The sequence below is a fragment of the Petromyzon marinus genome, chromosome 52 (assembly GCF_048934315.1).
Source record: "Petromyzon marinus isolate PM22_M1 ecotype Great Lakes invasive population chromosome 52, UKy_Petmar_22M1.pri1.0, whole genome shotgun sequence".
NCBI classification, from domain to species: Eukaryota; Metazoa; Chordata; class Hyperoartia; order Petromyzontiformes; family Petromyzontidae; genus Petromyzon; species Petromyzon marinus.
Genome location: NC_133718.1, coordinates 10,597,149 through 10,619,503, shown reverse-complemented (window position 1 = coordinate 10,619,503; position 22,355 = coordinate 10,597,149). Strand labels below are relative to the sequence as shown.

Here is a 22,355-nt window from a genome sequence, read left to right as displayed (position 1 = left end):
CAGTCTAGATGTAAAAGTGCGTAGCTCCAGTGGCTTCCTAATATCGGAAAGGAAGAGCGTTCCAGATGGCCGCAGAAGCGCATCTGAAAGTGCGAGCCAAAAGTTTGATGGTTAGCCAAACGGTCGCTTTGTGTGTTCCCCGCTGCGACGACACTGAGAACAAGGAACACAAATCGTACGTAAGCATACACAGTCCTGCGGATGGCAATTTTCCTCAGCTAAATGCCGATGTCGAGGTCTTCCAGCCACGGGAGCTGTTCAGGAGAGAGTTAATGTACTTTTGCTTTTCTTCCGTTGGTGGAGCGCAGACTACAGCGGTTTACTTTGTGGAGACTCGAGGCAGCCAGGCGTGGTGCTGGCCGCATTGCCGCCTTCTTGCGCCATGCCGTCCTTCGTAGGTGTGCCAACAGCGCTTGCTCCAGTGGCACGCGTCGGCTAGACGGGGTGAATCGTTGACCGTCTCTGTGCCAACCTCTCGCGTGCCATTGGAGGCCGGGCGACCTGTGCCAGGCTGCCTGGTCCGAGGACGGCGTGGTCTACGACGCCACGATCAAGTCGGTGGACGCCAGCGCCGGCACGTGCGTCATGGTCTTCACGGGCTACGGCAACGAGGATGAGCTGATGCTTGCCGATCTTCTGCCGACAGCGGCGGAGTCTGCCGCCGGCGCCGGCGGGGAGAGCGACGCGGCCGCGAGGTGCGACGCCGACGCGGCGTCCCGGGCCGGCAAGGTGAGCCGGGGCGGCGGGGCTGTGATGGATTCGGATTAATCGATTCGTTGAGAGTTGAGCTGCCTTTCCTGCTCAAAACATGCAATGGGGCAAATGTTCATTTACTCTGAGCCAGTGGTGCAAAAACCCGACCCCCCCCCTCCCCAAGGCTTAAACTTGTAACTTTTCAAGACCAGTCCTGGGACCACATTGACCATCTTGCACAAACCAAAATGGCGATGTATGGTCAAACAACTCCCCCCCTCCATGACCCAATACGCATGGTGAGACCTTCATCTTTCAAGAGGGTTTCATGAAGTGCTGTAAATTATAGAATAAATCATTCATTGCGGTGGAAAGGAAGTTTTTGATACATTTGTGAAGAAAAGCAGCCTAACCCCTAAACGTTGGCAGCTACGTGGCTCTCGCCAGGACGTGGACCCAGCCCGATGTTTTTTTCAGCCGTGTTACCGAGGGTGGAGGTTAGGAGGTGCCCTTCTGTTGCAGCGTAACAATACGAGTAGGTTGATCGGCAAGACGAAGATTTTTTTCTGCGTGGGGAATTAAAGCTGTGGAGCGGCATTGAACCAAATGCATTGCATTTGAAGAGAAGTTAAAACATAAAGAAAACCCGTTTCATGAAGGCAATTTCGATCGATTTTTAAGTCAGATTTCAGACTCGTCTGCCACATGGTTTAGAATTCAAGAAGATCTTTGTCTTTTACGTGTGCCAATGGAAGCACAGTGGTGGTGCGGTTGAGTGCACTATGCCCCGAACCCGGCGACTTGAGTTCGACCAATAACAGTGGCTCATATCTAATCTTTTCCTGTGCCTCCTCCAGGTTGTCTCAGCCTTAAATGGTCACCTGGTGCTGTGTGTAAATATCCACATTTGAGGAAACAAGGTCAGCCAAGCATTGTGCTGGCCAACCATCTCCATCGCGTGCTGTGCCGGCATTAATAGATGCTCTCAAACAGCATTTGCCCCAACAGTCTGTTAAAGGCTCTGCGGGGGATCTCTGTCATTGTGGAAGTACATGCTGTGCCAACAATGCAGTGCGTCGTTTCAAGGCCCATATGTAATGTTATGTAAATACAGATATTTCCTCTTTAGAACGAACCACTAGCGAACCTGGAATGAAAAACTTAAACTGGACCTTGAGGAAACACGTGACAGCGTCAATGTGTCGCTGTGTATATCTAATGGTTTATTTGAACAGGCATCCTAAACAAATGCTGAATTAAAACATGACACACAGGCAGGTACATGTGTACATTATTCATAGAATACAAAAGAAAAACCCATCAATGATTGGATGTTTGGCAACGAGCACGATCGTTATATATGTAGGGTGGTTAAGGTAACCCGGACGCTGTGTGTATGCGAATCGACATGAGAATTAACGCCACTGCAGCTATGCTCGTAATAAACGGGCTGTCGTCATGAGCATGGTCCGTTATACGAGGTCAAGCCGTAGTCATTTAAGGAATGCAGAATCGCGCGAAAGCGTCTCTCCGATGTGCGTTCCCGTGTGTGCGCCGACGCCGCAGGAGAGTGCCCCCTCCGCCGACGACTACGAGATGCCAGGCAGACCCAAGGGTGGGCACGGAGCACGGAAGAAGGGTCACAAGCAGAAGCAGAGCGTCCCACCGTGGGCCTACCCGTCGCCACCCTTGTCCCATCCTCCCCCCTTCCCTGGCTTTCCACCTTACGTGAGCACATTCGCCTGCTGGGACACTTGAGCGTTGCCGTGTGTGTCAGCGAGGAATTAAAAGCGATTGTTACATGCCGACTAGAGCGGTTAATCGATCGGCAGGTCGCACATCGTGGGGGAAAGCGTGTGAAAGAGTAGGCCAAATACCCTCTAAAGCGGCTCTCAGTGTTACCACGTGATACATTACTCAAAATACCCCCACAGTGTTACCACGTGATACATTACTCACAATACCACCACAGTGTTACCACGTGACTAGACTCAAGGTAATGAAAACAAATCGGATTAATTTATTTTCACGTAACTTTATTTTGAGTTGTATTCCCCATACAGTATATTTTTTACAGTGTTACAGGCAAATGTACAATTATTGTTATTTTTCTGCCAAACAATGCTTCCCTTTTTTGTTTAACCATAACACATTTTATAACACTTACAGGTATGTGCATTTAAATACAGTAAATTATCGCGTCCCGACTTACGAACCATTCGACTTATGAAGGGTCTTCAGGAACAGAACCCATTAGTAAGTCAGGCACTTGCGTGTGTGTGTCCATGTGTGTGTCCATGTGTGTGTGAGCGGTAGTGTAGCTGTTAGCGCGCTGCGCTATGAACCTGGCGACCCGGGTTCAATTCCCGCTCACGGCCAACAGTGACGATTATCTGAACCGGTCCCGGGCCTCCCCTAGGTCGACTCAGCCTCAAATGAGTACCTGGTGCGGTGTAAACATCACCACTGGGGAGACAAAGGCAGTCGGGCGTGGTGCTGGCCACCCACCCACTCGTGTACCATTTCGGCCTTCATAGGTGCTCGCTAACAGCACCTGCCCCTACAGTCTGTTTAGGCAAAATGGGGGATCTTTGTCTTTGTGTGAGGAGCGGTCATGTAGGTTATACGTCCTTGCTAACAGCCCTTGTCCAAACAGTCTGTGAAGGCTATGCGGGGGTTCTTTGTCTTTTGCCTTTGTGATGTTTTAATTTGGGCTTTTTAACTTTTAAAATGAAATAGTTGAATGAAAGAGGTTTCTGAGCCATAAAAATGAAAGTTTATTCGTCTTGGCAATGGCATTAGTGGCGGCGGTGTTGGCGTCATGGTGATGGCGTTGTTGGTGTTGGCGTTCGCGGCGTTGGGAGTGTCCGTGACATTGGTGGAGGTGCTGACGTTGACGGCTGCGGCACGAATCAGCTTCTCGTTCTCGTGACGCAGCCGTTGATTCTCCTTCTCTACGAGCCGGCTCTCCTCATGCAGCATCTGTGGATGCAGCACCATCGCCCTCTCCTGAAGCAGCATCTCTCGACGCAACGCCTCATTGTCCTTACGCGTCGCCGCCTCCCTCACCCTCAGGGTGGCGTTGTCGTCTTCCACCGTGCTTGTTCTTTGACGCAGCTTCACGTTGTCCTCGCACAGCATGGCACTGTAACGCTCGGCGTCGGATAGGTTACAGCTCCAACGACGCCACAGGAATATCTGGATCACAGCCATCATCACTATCGCAATGCCCATCAGCCGTGACACAACGCATGGCAGCGGGTCTATGTAGGGCTTTGTGCACAATGGAGTCGGGGTCGGGTAGTTGGCACTGTCTCCTTTATAATCGACCAATCCGGTAATGTGAATCAAGGTCAATATGACGAACGCCTTGACTCCATGCAGGAGCAACATCTTGCCACAGAAGCCAAGCTCGAGTGTGAGCATTGCGTGTGAGCGTCACGTGTATTTATCCTGTGACGAATGTGACGTCATCGCCGGATGTGACGTGGTTAGAATCCGACACCGGCCGGGCACGTCAGCTGACCCACCCAACCCCCCAAAAACATGGGGTCTGTGATGTCACAGACCGAGGTGCGCCCTACTTATTTATTTATTTTAACTCGCGCGGTTTTTCGTGCAGCGCCCCTAGCGGTAGCGGGGAGGATAACGGTGAGGGGTGGGGGGACGGTAGGGGGTCGGGAGCGATGCCGCGGTGTACGCGTTGCTGTCGGCCATCTTACACGGAAAAGTTTCTCGCTTTTGCCAATCCCTGTGTCCCCTCACGGCGTGGGGGGGACGGAGAGGTGAAGGGGGGGGCGCGCGTGTTGATGACGTCATCGTCGGCTTTCCCGTTAACAACAACGGGCGACGCTTCCCTCACGTAAGATGGCCGCTGGTGACAATCGTTTGCGAGTTTGAAGTTCCAGGTCAGTTTTTTTTCTCGTCGCATTCCAGCGCCTTTCTCCTCTCTGAGGCAGCAAGACACGCGGCCTTCCACTGCCAATAACCACCAGTGACAACCAACTCACGTGTCTCCTTGTTGTTGTTGCAGTATTAATTACGTAAGGGATCGACAGCCTTGGCTTCTTCACCATCAACCGAGAGTGGTCTCTGGGAGTCGAGTTTCTTCTGGTAGAGGGCACAGCTCCAGATTAGTTCGAGTGTAAAATAAAAGTTGCCTACAACGAGCTGGCTAAGTGCGTGAGGGAGGATGCACGGACTGGAGAAAACAACTGGGAATATGCATAACTTGTGCGGGTTTCACGACGCATTGATATTTACGCGACCCAAAACAAAACCTTTATTTTTATTTAAAGCTTTCGTGACTGCAGTGATTCATATTCTTGGTTCTTTTGGTAAAGTCACGTTGAAGGGAAACAATAAAACAATAAAATATATATAAAACAATAAAATTCTCACGACGTTTCGACTGCAACACAAGTAGTCATCATCAGGTGTGAAAACCAACGGCAAAAAACATTTTTTCAAATGTTTCTTGTCGTTTGTGTTGCAGTCGAAACGTCGTGAGAATTTTATTTTACATATATTTTATTATTGTTTCCCTTCAACGTGACTTTACCGAAAGAGCTAAGAATATGAATTACTGCAGTCACCAAAGCTTTAAATCAAAATTATTTTAATTAACAATTAATTTCTCCTACACAACCAAGCCAGCATCAGGACTCAAGGTAACGAAAACAAAACGAATTTCTTTTTATGTTACTTTATTTTAAGTTGTATTTACCATACAGTACATTTTTTAGAGTGTTACATGCAAATATACAATAATTCTTATTTATAAGCTTAACAGTGCTTCCCTTTTTTTGTTTAACCATAACACATTTTATGACACCAACGGATATGTGCATTTAAATACAGTACATTATTGCTTCCCGACTGACAAACCATGCGGCTTACGAAGGGTCATCAGGAACAGAACCCATTAGTAAGTCAGGCACGTGCGTGTGTGTGCGTCCATGTGTGTGTGAGGAGTGGTCGTGTACGTCATACGTCCTTGCTAACAGACATTATCCAAACAGTCTGTTAAGGCTATACGGGGGTCCTTTGTCTTTTGCCTCTATGTGGGTGATGTTTTTATTCGGGCTCTTAAACGTGTCAAATTGAAGCGTTTACGAAAGAAGTTTCTGAGACATCGAAATTTAAGCTTCTTGGTCTTGTTGGTGACGTTGGCGGTGGGGGTGTCAGTGGCGGCGATGGAGGCGGTAGCGTCATCAGCGTCGGCGTTCGAGGCGGTGGGAGCGTCTGCGGCATTGGTGGACGATGTGGTGTTGGCCGTGGCAGCAAAGGAGGTCTCCTCGTTAGTCGTGATAGCGGCGGTGGTGGCGTCATCGGCGTCGGCGTTCGCGGCGGTGGGAGCGTCCGCGGCATTGGCGGTGATGTTGGCCGTGGCGGCGTGGGCGGCTGCGGCACGAATCAGCTTCTCGTTCTCGTGACGCAGCCGTTGATTCTCCTTCTTTACGAGCCAGTTCTTTTCACGCAGCATCTGTGGATTCAGCACCATTGCGTTCTCCCGAAGCAGTATCTCTAGACGCAACGCCTCATTGTCTTTACGCGTCTCCGCCTCCCTGAACCTGAGGAATGCGTTGTCGTCTTCCACCGTGCTTCTTCTTTGACACAGCTTCATGTTTTCCTCACACAGCATGGCGCTGTAACGCTCGGTGTTGGATAGGTTACAGCTCCAACGTCGCCACAGGAATATCTCGATCACAGCCATCATCACTATCGCAACGGCCATGAGCTGCTGTGACACAACGCATGGCAAGGGGTCTATGTTGGGCTTTGTGACCAATGGAGTCGGGGTCGGGTAGTTGGCACTGTCTCCTTTATAACCAACCAATCCGGTAATGTGAATCAAGGTCAACATGACAAACGCCTTGACCCCATACAGCAGCACCATCTTGACCACGCGTGTTGCCAGCGAGGAGCCAGTTGGAGTTGTGAGCGTCACGTGCGAGCGTCACGTGTATTTAGCCTGTGACGATTGTGACGTCATCGCCGGATGTGACGCGCAGGATGTGACGCTAAGAAATTCGATACCTGCCAGTGACGTCAGCTGACACCGCCCCCAACAATTATGTTTGTTACGTCACAGACCGAGGTTGCGCCCTAATTAATTATGAAACATTTTTATCACGCGGCGTCTCGCGCAGCGCCTATAGCGGTAGCGGGGAGGATAATGGCGGGGGGGGGGAGACGGGGAGGAGGGGGCGCGGTCCGTAGCGCTGCCGCGGTGTACGCTTCCTGTCGGCCATCTTACACAGGGAAGAGTTTCCCGCTTTGGCCCAATCCCCGTGTCCCGTTTCTTCGTGGGGGTGGGGAGTGGGGAGGTGAAGTGGTGACGTGTTGATGACGCCCATCGCCGGCTTTGCCATTCACAGCGGCGGGCGACGCTTCCCTTGCGTAAGATGGCCGCCGGCGGCGAGTCGCAGGTTTGCGGTGGCGGCGTTCAGGGCGCACATGGGGCGCGCGCTCCCTTCACTCGGAGGCAGCGAGAGAGGCGGCCTTCGATAAGCTCCGATAAACAACACCCAGCTAAAGCAGCGTGTCTCCTTGCTGCTGCTGTGTTCGTTACGTAAGGGAACCGGCCGGCTTGGCTTCACCACCACCACCGCCAACAACAACAACCACCACCTTCAGTCGCGCGCTTCTCCTGCGAGGTTTCAAAGCTCCTGGGGGGCCTCTTTGCGGGCTCGCTCGCTCGCTCGCACCATCGTCCATGGCCGTGTCGCGGGGAGACGTCGTCTACCAGAAGGGGCAGGTGATGGACAAGTCGCGCCCGCTCCTCCTCCTCTCCCATACCCCCTCCTCTTTGTGCTCCACGTGTCCACTGCTGGACGAGGGCCTCTGCACACCCCGTGGGGTTTATTAACTTGACCATACTTCACCTCGCCTGCTCAGTGCGGGTTGGTGAGAGTGGGGGGGTAGCGTCAGTAGAGTCGTGGCTGTCGGATGCACTTCTTCTGTATGCTGTGCACCGCGAAGCAGAATGAACACGTTATTGACGTTATGTTATTGACGTTATGTTATTGACGTTATGTTGTTGTGTTATTGACGTTATGTTATTGACGTTATGTTGTTGACGTTATGCTATTGACGTTGTGTTATTGACGTTATGTTGTTGTGTTATTGACGTTATGTTGTTGACGTTATGTTATTGACGTTATGTTATTGACGTTATGTTGTTGTGTTATTGACGTTATGTTCTTCTTTGGTTCTTTCGGTAAAGTCACGTAGAATGAGAATAAAATAATAAATTGATAAAATAAAATAACACAATAATATTCTCACGACGTTTCGGCCACAACACAAGCGGCCTTCATCAGGTGAAGGGACGAGACTGTCTGGTAGGACAGCGCTGGAGTGAAAAAAGGCACGCTCAGATCACGACCTTTAAGCTGTGTCAGAAGAAACAAAGCGCCTTGACAAAGGAATTAGCATAGAATTTAGCATTGAAATGGCCGAGTGATTAGCTTGTGACTGGTCACAGAAATGGCTATGTTAAAGTTAAAGCATACACATCCGCAGAGGCACCCCTTGACAAAGGAATTAGCATATAATTTAGCATTGAAATAGCTAAGTTAAAGCATACACATCCGCAGAGGCACCCCTTGACAAAGGAATTAGCATAGAATTTAGCATTGAAATAGCTGAGTGATTAGCTTGTAACTGGTCACAGAAATAGCTATGTTAAAGTCAGAGCATACACATTCACCGAGGCACCTAGTATAAATCAAACAGGAGAATTTAGCATTGAAATAACTAGGCGAATTAAGCATTGAAATAACTGAGTGATTAGCTAGTGACTGGTCACAGAAATGGCTATGTTGAAGTCAAGGCCTACACATCTGAGCTATTCACAGTAACTGGGTATACAATGTATAATGAATACTATATAGTGAAACGATAAAAACTAAAGTTTAAATTACCTTAATGTTATCAATAAACTCTATATTCTCCAATCAGCTAAGGTACCAACAATAAGTCGTTATATATCACAATGCTATATGGCGAAAAAATGGGTGGATTCTTACCCTCAACTTTAGCAACACGGATAGCTACGGGCCCCGTTCAGACGGACGAGTTCATCCAAGGTCGGAACAGAGGAGGGGGAAAGAGACAGCTGCGAGGCGCTATTATACTCCATTTTGTAAACCATACCATTAACCGTGGTGTGAGAGGTATTAAGAGTCAATGCTGGCGAAAGAGCTGCGGTCTGAAGGTCATCGTAAAATACAATTAATTAAGAACGGAAATGGTTTAAAACATCTTTCCAATGGTTCCTAAGCCAGAATCCATCTTCTCGGTTGAAATTGTCTCTGTGCTTGTATATGTGAATGGCCTCATGAACGAATCTCTCATGGTAGCCGGTTGGTTTGCAAAGAACCTCCGTCTTGGAGAAGTCAATGTCATGTGAGCCCACTGAATTATAACAGTGATCTGCCACGGCAGAGGAGTTCGTCCTAACGTGTTTCAAGTCTGCTTTATGTTCACGGATGCGGTCCGAGATATGTCGTTTGGTTTCTCCAATGTAGCTACTACCACAGAGGCACTTTAGTTTGTAAACGCCCGGGTAACTGTATGTCTGGAACAGCATCTTTTACAGATGGAACTAGATCATGGATTTTATGTATTGTGTAGAATCAGACCTGGATCTTGTGTTTATTCAGGATTTTGGAGATCTTTTTAGTGACCCCTGCAATGTAGGGTAAGGTGATGGTTTTGAGTGGCTCCACAAGAGAATCCTTCATGACTGGAGTGATGGCTTTGCGGATTGTGTAGTCGGAGTAACCATTAGCCCTGAGAGCCTGGTGTTCGTGCTTGAGTTCACTGGTAATGTGTTCCTGGTCGGAAATGCATTGGACTCTATGGTATAGAGTCTTGATGAGGGAGTTCTTCTGGGATGGATGGTGGTGGGAATCCGGTTTCAAGTAAGCACCTGTATGGGTGGCTTTCCTGTAGACAGAGTGGCTCATTGAACCATCATGTCTCCTTTTAATTAAGAAATCCAAAAAGGGTAGTTTGCCATCTTTTTCGACCTCCATGGTAAATCTGATGGCTGGGTGTATGGAATTGATGTGGTCGCGGAATTGGTCTAGAGCAGGCTGGCCATGTGGCCAGATGACAAAGGTGTCATCCACGTACCTCTTCCATAAGGTCGGGCGTAGAGTGGCAGTCTGGATGGCGTCAGTTTCAAATTTTTCCATGAATACGTTGGCTACAACCGGAGATAAGGGGGAGCCCATTGGGGTGCCCTCAGTTTGTTTGTAGAAAGTTCCATTCCAGGTGAAGTATGTGTTGGTTAAGCAATGTCTCACCAGGGGGGGGTACATCAGTGTGCAGTCCTTGATGAACCAGGTCTTCAATGATAGCGATGGTGTCAGGTACCGGGACTTTGGTGAACAAGGACACCACATCAAAACTGACAAGCAGGTCGTCTAGGGACAGGGAAATGCCTTTGATTGTCGATACCAGGTGAGTAGAATTTAGTACCGCAGAGGTGGTTTTTCCAGTGAAAGGTCGCAGTATATCAGCAAGAAAACGTGCCAGTTTATAGGTGGGGGAGTTGATAGTAGAGACGATGGGACGAAGGGGTGTATCTTCTTTGTGTATCTTTGGAAGGCCATATAATCTTGGTGGTCTGGCAGCAGAGGGTTTCAACGAGAACTGTTTGGTCTCATCAATTAATGCTGTTGAATCAGAGATGATTTTGTTCGTTTTGGTTACCAGGCTGTTGGTGGGATCTCTTTTTATTTTCGTATAGCTGCCATCGTTGAGTAGTTCTTGAATTTTGTTGTTATATTCTGTTTTGTCCATGATGACAGTGGCATTGCCCTTGTCGGCTGAGAGGACGACAATATCATCCCTCTTTTTTAATTGAGATAATTCAAAACGTTCGTCTTTGCTGATGTTGCTGGGTGGCAACTTCGCGTTTTTGAGGGGTGCAGCGATTTCAGATGTTGCTACGTCTGCAGCGATGGGACTCAAGCCCTTGAGTGCAACGTCGACATGGGCAATGATATAATTAACCGGTAAGTGTCTCGGTGTGACAGCAAAGTTTAGACCTTTAGCTAAAACGGATTTCAGACCATCAGAAATGGAACTGTTACTGCGATTAATTACGACTTTGTTGACGTCTATCTTTTCGGTGTGTGGGTCCAATTTTTTGCAGGAGAGGTGATTGAATTTGGAAATCAAATTGTCCCTACATTTGGTCGACATAGTGGCAGCTGAAGAGGTAGTCATATTGTCTACATGTTCCCAATCCGATGTAGACATTGTTGCTGTCAATGTTAAGTGTGATTTGTAGAGTGTCTTGTCTAACTGATCGAGTTCGGTGCGAAGCTAGTTCTAGCTAGAATTCGTTTTGCATTGAGAGAAGTTGCAACAGCAGAGGTTAGTGTAAATGCGGTTGGTATTACCTTAGAGTCGCGGCATCTCTTCAGAAAGGTGAGAGACTCGATTAGTTGAGCCTTCTTATCCCGGAGTCTGTTGAATGATCTTAAGGATGTGTGAAATCCCTCCCCGTAGAGGCGGTTAAATTTCGATTTAAAGCTTTCGTGACTGCAAGGATTCTCTTGTGGAGCCACTCAAAACCATCACCTTACCCTACATTGCAGGGGTCACTAAAAAAATCTCCAAAATCCTGAATAAACACAAAATCCAGGTCCGATTCAACACAATACATAAAATCCATGATCTAGTTCCATCTGTAAAAGATGCTGTTCCAGACATACACTACCCCGGCGTTTACAAACTAAAGTGCCTCTGTGGTAGTAGCTACATTGGAGAAACCAAACGACATATCTCGGACCGCATCCGTCAGCATAAAGCAGACTTGAAACACGGTAGGACGAACTCCTCTGCCGTGGCAGATCACTGTTATAAATCAGTGGGCTCACATGACATTGACTTCTCCAAGACGGAGGTTATTTGCAAACCAACCGGCTACCATGAGAGATTCGTTCATGAGGCCATTCACATATACAAGCACAGAGACAATTTCAACCGAGAAGATGGATTCTGGCTTAGTAACCATTGGAAAGATGTTTTAAACCATTTCTGTTCTTAATTAATTGTATTTTACGATGACCTTCAGACCGCAGCTCTTTCGCCAGCATTGACTCTTAATACCTCTCACACCACGGTTAATGGTATGGTTTACAACATGGAGTATAATAGCGCCTCGCAGCTGTCTCTTTCCCCCTCCTCTGTTCCGACCTTGGATGAACTCGTCCGTCTGAACGGGGCCCGTAGCTATCCGTGTTGCTAAAGTTGAGGGTAAGAATCCACCCATTTTTTCGCCATATAGCATTGTGATATATAACGACTTATTGTTGGTAGCTTAGCTGATTGGAGAATAAAGAGTTTATTGATAACATTAAGGTAATTTATATTTTAGTTTTTTATCGGTTCACTATATAGTATTCATTATACATTGTATTGTATACCCAGTTACTGTGAATAGCTCAGATGTGTAGGCCTTGACTTCAACATAGCCATTTCTGTGACCAGTCACTAGCTAATCACTCAGTTATTTCAATGCTAAATTTGCCTAGTTATTTCAATGCTAAATTCTCCTGTTTGATTTATACTAGGTGCCTCGGTGAATGTGTATGCTCTGACTTTAACATAGCTATTTCTGTGACCAGTTACAAGCTAATCACTCAGCTATTTCAATGCTAAATTCTATGCTAATTCCTTTGTCAAGGGGTGCCTCTGCGGATGTGTATGCTTTAACTTAGCTATTTCAATGCTAAATTCTATGCTAATTCCTTTGTCAAGGGGTGCCTCTGCGGATGTGTATGCTTTAACTTTAACATAGCCATTTCTGTGACCAGTCACAAGCTAATCACTCGGCCATTTCAATGCTAAATTATATGCTAATTCCTTTGTCAAGGCGCTTTGTTTCTTCTGACACAGCTTAAAGGTCGTGATCTGAGCGTGCCTTTTTCACTCCAGCGCTGTCCTACCAGACAGTCTCGTCCCTTCACCTGATGAAGGTCGCTTGTGTTGTGGCCGAAACGTCGTGAGAATATTATTGTGTTATTTTATTTTATCAATTTATTATTTTATTCTCATTCTATGTGACTTTACTGAAAGAACCAAAGAAGATGAATCCTTGCAGTCACGAAAGCTTTAAATCGAAATTTGACGTTATGTTGTTGACGTTATGTTATTGACGTTATGTTGTGTTATTGACGTTATGTTGTTGACGTTATGTTGTTGTGTTATTGACGTTATGTTGTTGACGTTATGTTCGCACGGTACGCGTGTACAGCGCTGTCTGCGCGTGCACGGTTGGGCTTACGTGCATTGTACAGTGACACTACAGTGCGGTGTGAATGAAGTCAACAGTGCACTACTTTGTGGCGAATCAACAGCGGTGGTCATATGCGAGTCGCCGCTCGCCGCCCTCGAAATGAGGAATTTCTACCACTGGCTCGGTATATAATTTCCTCTTGCTATCAGTTTCGACGGTGTACTTGCATTCAATTAACCTGCAAATTGCGTGTGTGTCAGCACTGTACGGAACTCGAGCCTTCACTCGCCCGCATTCACAGACCCGCTCTGGTACCAGCGTGGTGAAGTATGGTCAAAACAAGCGCCGCAATGCGCCGCGCCCTGGTACTGCAGTGGACGGACGTCACTTCTCTCGCACAGCGCTCCGGGTGTCGGGGAACGCCGTGGGTCTCGCCGCGTGCTGAGCGTGCCGCGTGCTGAGCGTGCCACGTGCGGCGTGTGCCGCGTGCTGAGCGTGTGGCACGTGCTGAGCGTGTGGCACGTGCTGAGCGTGCCGCGTGCTGAGCGTCGCACGTGCCGCGTGTTGAGCGTAGCACGTGCTGAGCGTGCCGCGTGCGGTCGATGTAGACTCAAAAGGGTCGTGGTGGTGATGGTGGTGGTGGTTGTGTGTCCTGTGTAGAGTGACGATTCTGACATTTGGCACGACGCAGCGCTCATCAAGGCGTATGACAAAGCCGTCACGTCCTTCAAGGTGAGTGTCTCCGACTTTGGATGTGAGCTCAACCGGTCCTGGGCCTCCCCTAGGTTGACTCAGCCACAAATGAGGACCAGGCGCGGTGTGTAAACATCGCCACTGTGGAGACAGGCGGCCGGGCGTGGTGCTGGCCACCCACCCCCTCGTGTGCTATGCCGGCCTTCGTAGGTGCTCGCTAACAGCACTTGCCCCAACAGTCTGTTAAGGCTATAAGGGGGGGGGGGGTCTTTGTATCGCTTGTCTGTGTGTACTTGTGCACTTCGTATCTTTGTGTGCGTGTACATGGTTATATTTACATCTTGAGACACAACACCTGTTGCAAGGGATACCCGGGAAAGCCCGACAATATAACACACTTCGTGTGTCACGTGCACCACCAGTGGTTACAAAACTAATTTCTTTACGGCTACATTTTTGTTCTCCTTCCCCCACACCTCCGATTAGCATGATTGGCTACGTACGATGCGAAAGAAATTCAACATGCGCACACCTTCGAGTACTGTGTTATCATTCGATGGTAAGCGCCTTGCTCAAGTTGATTTGACTGTTTTTGTCTAAACGAACTTCCTCACCAGGCGGCGGAGAACGTGCACAGTGATACGTGCGCAGGTTGGAAACATGTCAGCCACAAATATGAATGGGGAAAATGGGCACACAGTGGTTTGACAGCATTGTTGCTAACTCAATAAGGCTGCATTATGCCTAGACTAGTTATAATAAATGGCACTCGACACTGTGCCATAGCAAAGTGACGTAGGATTTCTAAGAGCGCGCTTTTTTGAGTCGATGAGCCATTTTAAATGTCATGTAATGGCGTACATTCATACGCAGCGGGAATTGCTTCTAAATCCTCAAAATTATCCCAGAAAGTCACTCAAATTTGGTCGCTTGGTAAACCCCCCAAAATGCCTCTAAATCGAGCAACAAAATTGCTGAGTTGGCAACACTGTACGAGCCGTTCCAAAGTAGTACGTGTATGTACAGAAGCAGGTCTAGACACCCGGTCCTACACGTCTTAGAGCAGGGGTGGGTTACCTACGGCCCGTGACTTCGTCAGTGTATATGGCCGTGGCCACACGAAACCCAACCAACCTCAACTAACCGACCGTGTTCTTTCAGACAGCGCTCAAAAATGGCACCGCACTTGCGAGAGCCCCAAGACCTACGGGGAGACAAAGTCCGTGAACAAGCGGGCGAAGACACGGAGACGGCACAAGAGGAGCAGCATGTCGCCCTCCGACAAGGTAAATATCCTGAAGCAGAAGATTACTGGTGCTCTGGATGTGGCTGTCACGTTTATTTGCAAATGTAATTTATAACTTTGACCATTACCTGCGTGATGTTAATAGTTGTCCGATTTGTCGTGTCTGCTGTCCAACCTATATTGGCCTTTCCCCAATATTCTTCACAGGCCACCGCTTCTGGTGTTTGGCATTGTTGTGCTGCAGGGAAATCTCAGGGAGAAGGTCCATGAGGTTTGCTTCTCCCGACAAGCAAATTATTTCATGAGACCTCCTTTGCCAGTATTAAATTATGATAATAGGGTTTTCCCCTTTCTATTTTATTGCCAGAAAGGGGAAAGCCATATTATCATAAGCAAATTCTTCTTTTGCGTAGAAACCCCCCATGATTTCGTGAGAGAGTTGCTTCTGTCGAAATCCACTCTCAGTCTGTTTAGGCTCCACCGTGTGAGCCATTTAGAGCTGTAGCCAGATGCGAGCTCAGTGTTAATGTGCCATTTTATTGAGATACTACTACTGTGTGGTGTTATCTCGGTGTGGCCTGGGACTGTTTTGTTGTTTTTTGCTGCCTTGCCCAAGCTTGATAAATCGGATTCCTGTAATTAATAAATTCCTTTGTTTATATTTAGTGACTTGCTAACCATTTTCTTTATTTTTCACTCCTATCATTTCATTTGTATTGTTTGCTGTTGTACCTTTCTGACCTCCCCATTCTGGACCATCTGTGAAAATGAGCTTCATAGCTCATCGAATTCTTCCAGTCTAAATAAAGATTCTCATGTATGTATGTTGAACTACTTTCGCACCATATTCTTGGTTCTTTCGGTAAAGTCACGTAGAAGGGAAATAATAAAATAATAAAAATAAAACACTAAAATTCTCACGACGTTTCGCACCGTACATAGCCAACCGCGCTAGTCAGAGGTGCGGGGGAAGTACAAGAATCTGAACACAAAAAGCACTTCTAAAGAAATTAGTTTTCAGTCTAGATGTAAAAGTGCGTAGCTCCAGTGGCTTCCTAATATCGGAAAGGAAGAGCGTTCCAGATGGCCGCAGAAGCGCATCTGAAAGTGCGAGCCAAAAGTTTGATGGTTAGCCAAACGGTCCCTTTGTGTGTTCCCCGCTGCGACGGCACTGAGAACAAGGAACACAAATCGTACGTAAGCATACACAGTCCTGCGGATGGCAATTTTCCTCAGCTAAATGCCGATGTCGAGGTCTTCCAGCCACGGGAGCTCTTCAGGAGAGAGTTAATGTAGTTTTGCTTTTCTTCCGTTGGTGGAGCGCAGACTACAGCGGTTTACTTTGTGGAGACTCGAGGCAGCCAGGCGTGGTGCTGGCCGCATTGCCGCCTTCTTGCGCCATGCCGTCCTTCGTAGGTGTGCCAACAGCGCTTGCTCCAGTGGCACGCGTCGGCTAGACGGGGTGAATCGTTGCCCGTCTCTGTGCCAACCTCTCGCGTGCCATTGGAGGCGGGCGACCTGTGCCAGGCTGCCTGGTCCGAGGACGGCGTGGTCTACGACGCCACGATCAAGTCGGTGGACGCCAGCGCCGGCACGTGCGTCATGGTCTTCACGGGCTACGGCAACGAGGATGAGCTGAAGCTCGCCGATCTTCTGCCGCCAGCGGCGGAGTCTGCCGCCCGCGCCGGCGGGGAGAGCGACGCGGCCGCGAGCTGCGACGCCGACGCGGCGTCCCGGGCCGGCAAGGTGAGCCGGGGCGGCGGGGCTGTGATGGATTCGGATTAATCGATTCGTTGAGAGTTGAGCTGCCTTTCCTGCTCAAAACATGCAATGGGGCAAATGTTCATTTACTCTGAGCCAGTGGTGCAAAAACCCGACCCCCCCCTCCCCAAGGCTTAAACTTGTAACTTTTCAAGACCAGTCCTGGGACCACATTGACCATCTTGCACAAACCAAAATGGCGATGTATGGTCAAACAACTCCCCCCCTCCATGACCCAATACGGCATGGTGAGACCTTCATCTTTCAAGAGGGTTTCATGAAGTGCTGTAAATTATAGCATAAATCATTCATTGCGGTGGAAAGGAAGTTTTTGATACATTTGTGAAGAAAAGCAGCCTAACCCCTAAACGTTGGCAGCTACGTGGCTCTCGCCAGGACGTGGACCCAGCCCGATGTTTTTTTCAGCCGTGTTACCGAGGGTGGAGGTGAGGAGGTGCCCTTCTGTTGCAGCGTAACAATACGAGTAGGTTGATCGGCAAGACGAAGATTTTTTTCTGCGTGGGGAATTAAAGCTGTGGAACGGCGTTGAACCAAATGCATTGCATTTGAAGAGAAGTAAAAACGTAAAGAAAACCCGTTTCATGAAGGCTATTTCGATCGATTTTTAAGTCAGATTTCAGACTCGTCTGCCACATGGTTTAGAATTCAAGAAGATCTTTGTCTTTTACGTGTGCCAATGGAAGCGCAGTGGTGGTGTGGTTGAGTGCACTATGCCCCGAACCCGGCGACTTGAGTTCGACCAATAACAGTGGCTCATATCTAATCTTTTCCTGTGCCTCCCCTAGGTTGTCTCAGCCTTAAATAGTCACCTGGTGCTGTGTGTAAATATCCACATTTGAGGAAACAAGGGCAGCCAAGCATTGTGCTGGCCAACCATCTCCATCGCGTGCCGTGCCGGCATTAATAGATGCTCTCAAACAGCATTTGCCCCAACAGTCTGTTAAAGGCTATGCGGGGGATCTCTGTCATTGTGGAAGTACATGCTGTGCCAACAATGCAGTGCGTCGTTTCAAGGCCCATATGTAATGTTATGTAAATACAGATATTTCCTCTTTAGAACGAACCACTAGCGAACCTGGAATGAAAAACTTAAACTGGACCTTGAGGAAACACGTGACAGCGTCAATGTGTCGCTGTGTATATCTAATGGTTTATTTGAACAGGCATCCTAAACAAATGCTGAATTAAAACATGACACACAGGCAGGTACATGTGTACATTATTCATAGAATACAAAAGAAAAACCCATCAATGATTGGATGTTTGGCAGCGAGCACGATCGTTATATATGTAGGGTGGCTAAGGTAACCCGGACGCTGTGTGGAAGTATGCGAATCGACATGAGAATTAACGCCACTGCAGCTATGCTCGTAATAAACGGGCTGTCGTCATGAGCATGGTCCGTTATACGAGGTTAAGCCGTAGTCATTTAAGGAATGCAGAATCGCGCGAAAGCGTCTCTCCGATGTGCGTTCCCGTGTGTGCGCCGACGCCGCAGGAGAGTGCCCCCTCCGCCGACGACTACGAGATGCCAGGCAGACCCAAGGGTGGGCACGGAGCACGGAAGAAGGGTCACAAGCAGAAGCAGAGCGTCCCACCGTGGGCCTACCCGTCGCCACCCTTGTCCCATCCTCCCCCCTTCCCTGGCTTTCCACCTTACGTGAGCACATTCGCCTGCTGGGACACTTGAGCGTTGCCGTGTGTGTCATACGAATGAGCGAGTGTTGTTAGGCGAGGAATTAAAAGCGATTGTTACATGCCGACTAGAGCGGTTAATCGATCGGCAGGTCGCACATCGTGGGGGAAAACGTGTGAAAGAGTAGGCCAAATACCCCCTAAAGCGGCTCTCAGTGTTACCACGTGATACATTACTCACAATACCCCCACAGTGTTACCACGTGATACATTACTCACAATACCACCACAGTGTTACCACGTGACTAGACTCAAGGTAACGAAAACAAATCGGATTAATTTCTTTTCACGTAACTTTATTTTGAGTTGTATTCCCCATACAGTATATTTTTTACAGTGTTACAGGCAAATGTACAATTATTGTTATTTTTCTGCCAAACAATGCTTCCCTTTTTTGTTTAACCATAACACATTTTATAACACTTACAGGTATGTGCATTTAAATACAGTAAATTATCGCGTCCCGACTTACGAACCATTCAACTTATGAAGGGTCTTCAGGAACAGAACCCATTAGTAAGTCAGGCACTTGCGTGTGTGTGTGTCCATGTGTGTGTCCATGTGTGTGTGAGCGGTAGTGTAGCTGTTAGCGCGCTGCGCTATGAACCTGGCGACCCGGGTTCAATTCCCGCTCACGGCCAACAGTGACGATTATCTGAACCGGTCCCGGGCCTCCCCTAGGTCGACTCAGCCTCAAATGAGTACCTGGTGCGGTGTAAACATCACCACTGGGGAGACAAAGGCAGTCGGGCATGGTGCTGGCCACCCACCCACTCGTGTACCATTTCGGCCTTCATAGGTGCTCACTAACAGCACCTGCCCCTACAGTCTGTTTAGGCAAAATGGGGGATCTTTGTGTGAGGTGCGGTCGTGTAGGTTATACGTCCTTGCTAACAGCCCTTGTCCAAACAGTCTGTGAAGGCTATGCGGGGGTTCTTTGTCTTTTTGCCTTTGTGATGTTTTAATTTGGGCTTTTTAACTTTTAAAATGAAATAGTTGAATGAAAGAGGTTTCTGAGCCATAAAAATGAAAGTTTATTCGTCTTGGCAATGGCATTAGTGGCGGCGGTGTTGGCGTCATGGTGATGGCGTTGTTGGTGTTGGCGTTCGCGGCGTTGGGAGTGTCCGTGACATTGGTGGAGGTGCTGACGTTGACGGCTGCGGCACAAATCAGCTTCTCGTTCTCGTGACGCAGCCGTTGATTCTCCTTCTCTACGAGCCGGCTCTCCTCATGCAGCATCTGTGGATGCAGCACCATCGCCCTCTCCTGAAGCAGCATCTCTCGACGCAACGCCTCATTGTCCTTACGCGTCGCCGCCTCCCTCACCCTCAGGGTGGCGTTGTCGTCTTCCACCGTGCTTGTTCTTTGACGCAGCTTCACGTTGTCCTCGCACAGCATGGCGCTGTAACGCTCGGTGTCGGATAGGTTACAGCTCCAACGACGCCACAGGAATATCTGGATCACAGCCATCATCACTATCGCAATGCCCATCAGCCGTGACACAACGCATGGCAGCGGGTCTATGTAGGGCTTTGTGCACAATGGAGTCGGGGTCGGGTAGTTGGCACTGTCTCCTTTATAATCGACCAATCCGGTAATGTGAATCAAGGTCAATATGACGAACGCCTTGACTCCATGCAGGAGCAACATCTTGCCACAGAAGCCAAGTTCGAGTGTGAGCATCGCATGTGAGCGTCACGTGTATTTATCCTGTGACGAATGTGACGTCATCGCCGGATGTGACGCGGTTAGAATCCGACACCGGCCGGGCACGTCAGCTGACCCCCCCAACCCCCCAAAAACATGGGGTCTGTGATGTCACAGACCGAGGTGCGCCTTATTTATTTATTTTAACTCGCGCGGTTTTTCGTGCAGCGCCCCTAGCGGGGAGGATAACGGTGGGGGGTGTGGGGACGGTAGGGGGGTCGGGAGCGCTGCCGCGGTGTACGCGTTGCTGTCGGCCATCTTACACAGGGAAAAGTTTCTCGCTTTTGCCAATCCCTGTGTCCCCTCACGGCGTGGGGGGGACGGAGAGGTGAAGGGGGGGGCGTGTTGATGACGTCATCACCGGCTTTCCCGGTCACAACAACGGGCGACGCTTCCCTCACGTAAGATGGCCGCTGGTGACAATCGTTTGCGAGTTTGAAGTTGCAGGGCAGTTTTTTCTCGTCGCATTCCAGCGCCTTTCTCTTCTCTCTGAGGCAGCAAGACACGCGGCCTTCCACTGCCAATAACCACCAATGACAACCAACTCACGTGTCTCCTTGTTGTTGCAGTATTAATTACGTAAGGGACCGACAGCCTTGGCTTCTTCACCACCATCAACCGAGAGTGGTCTCTGGGAGTCGAGTTTCTTCTGGTAGAGGGCACAGCTCCAGATTAGTTCGAGTGTAAAATAAAAGTTGCCTACAACGAGCTGGCTAAGTGTGTGAGGGAGGGTGCACGGACTGGAGAAAACAACTGGGAATATGCATAACTTGTGCGGGTTTCACGACGCATTGATATTTACGCGACCCAAAACAAAACCTTTATTTTTATTTAAAGCTTTCGTGACTGCAGTGATTCATATTCTTGGTTCTTTTGGTAAAGTCACGTTGAAGGGAAACAATAAAATATATATAAAACAATAAAATTCTCACGACGTTTCGACTGCAACACAAGTAGTAATCAGGTGTGAAAACCAACGGCAAAAAACATTTTTTCAAATGTTTCTTGCCGTTTGTGTTGCAGTCGAAACGTCGTGAGAATTTTATTTTACATATATTTTATTGTTTCCCTTCAACGTGACTTTACCGAAAGAGCTAAGAATATGAATTACTGCAGTCACCAAAGCTTTAAATCAAAATTATTTTAATTAACAATTAATTTCTCCTACACAAGCAAGCCAGCATCAGGACTCAAGGTAACGAAAACAAAACGAATTTCTTTTTATGTTACTTTATTTTAAGTTGTATTTACCATACAGTACATTTTTTAGAGTGTTACATGCAAATATACAATAATTCTTATTTATAAGCTTAACAGTGCTTCCCTTTTTTTGTTTAACCATAACACATTTTATGACACCGACGGATATGTGCATTTAAATACAGTACATTATTGCTTCCCGACTGACAAACCATGCGGCTTACGAAGGGTCATCAGGAACAGAATCCATTAGTAAGTCAGGCACGTGCGTGTGTGTGCGTCCATGTGTGTGTGAGGAGTGGTCGTGTACGTCATACGTCCTTGCTAACAGCCATTATCCAAACAGTCTGTTAAGGCTATACGGGGGTCCTTTGTCTTTTGCCTCTATGTGGGTGATGTTTTTATTCGGGCTCTTAAACGTGTCAAATTGAAGCGTTTACGAAAGAAGTTTCTGAGACATCGAAATTTCAGCTTCTTGGTCTTGTTGGTGACGTTGGCGGTGGGGGTGTCAGTGGCGGCGATGGATCTCTAGACGCAACGCCTCTAGACGCAACGCCTCATTGTCTTTACGCGTCTCCGCCTCCCTGAACCTGAGGAATGCGTTGTCGTCTTCCACCGTGCTTCTTCTTTGACACAGCTTCATGTTTTCCTCGCACAGCATGGCGCTGTAACGCTCGGTGTTGGATAGGTTACAGCTCCAACGTCGCCACAGGAATATCTCGATCACAGCCATCATCACTATCGCAACGGCCATGAGCTGCTGTGACACAACGCATGGCAAGGGGTCTATGTTGGGCTTTGTGACCAATGGAGTCGGGGTCGGGTAGTTGGCACTGTCTCCTTTATAACCAACCAATCCGGTAATGTGAATCAAGGTCAACATGACAAACGCCTTGACCCCATACAGCAGCACCATCTTGACCACGCGTGTTGCCAGCGAGGAGCCAGTTGGAGTTGTGAGCGTCACGTGCGAGCGTCACGTGTATTTAGCCTGTGACGATTGCGACGTCATCGCCGGATGTGACGCGCAGGATGTGACGCTAAGAAATTCGATACCTGCCAGTGACGTCAGCTGAC

The 22,355-nt window shown here is 48.4% G+C and overlaps 1 protein-coding gene across 1 annotated transcript; it reads left to right on the top strand.

Annotated features, from left to right (window-relative positions):
* The first annotated feature begins 14,704 nt into the window (after nt 1-14,704).
* LOC142931342 (survival motor neuron protein-like) lies at nt 14,705-17,526 on the top strand. Its single transcript, XM_076075235.1, has 2 exons — nt 14,705-14,934; nt 16,404-17,526. The coding sequence occupies exons 1-2, from the start codon at nt 14,917-14,919 to the stop codon at nt 16,677-16,679; spliced, it is 294 nt and encodes a 97-aa protein (XP_075931350.1). The 5' UTR covers nt 14,705-14,916; the 3' UTR covers nt 16,680-17,526.
* The last annotated feature ends 4,829 nt before the right edge of the window (nt 17,527-22,355 follow it).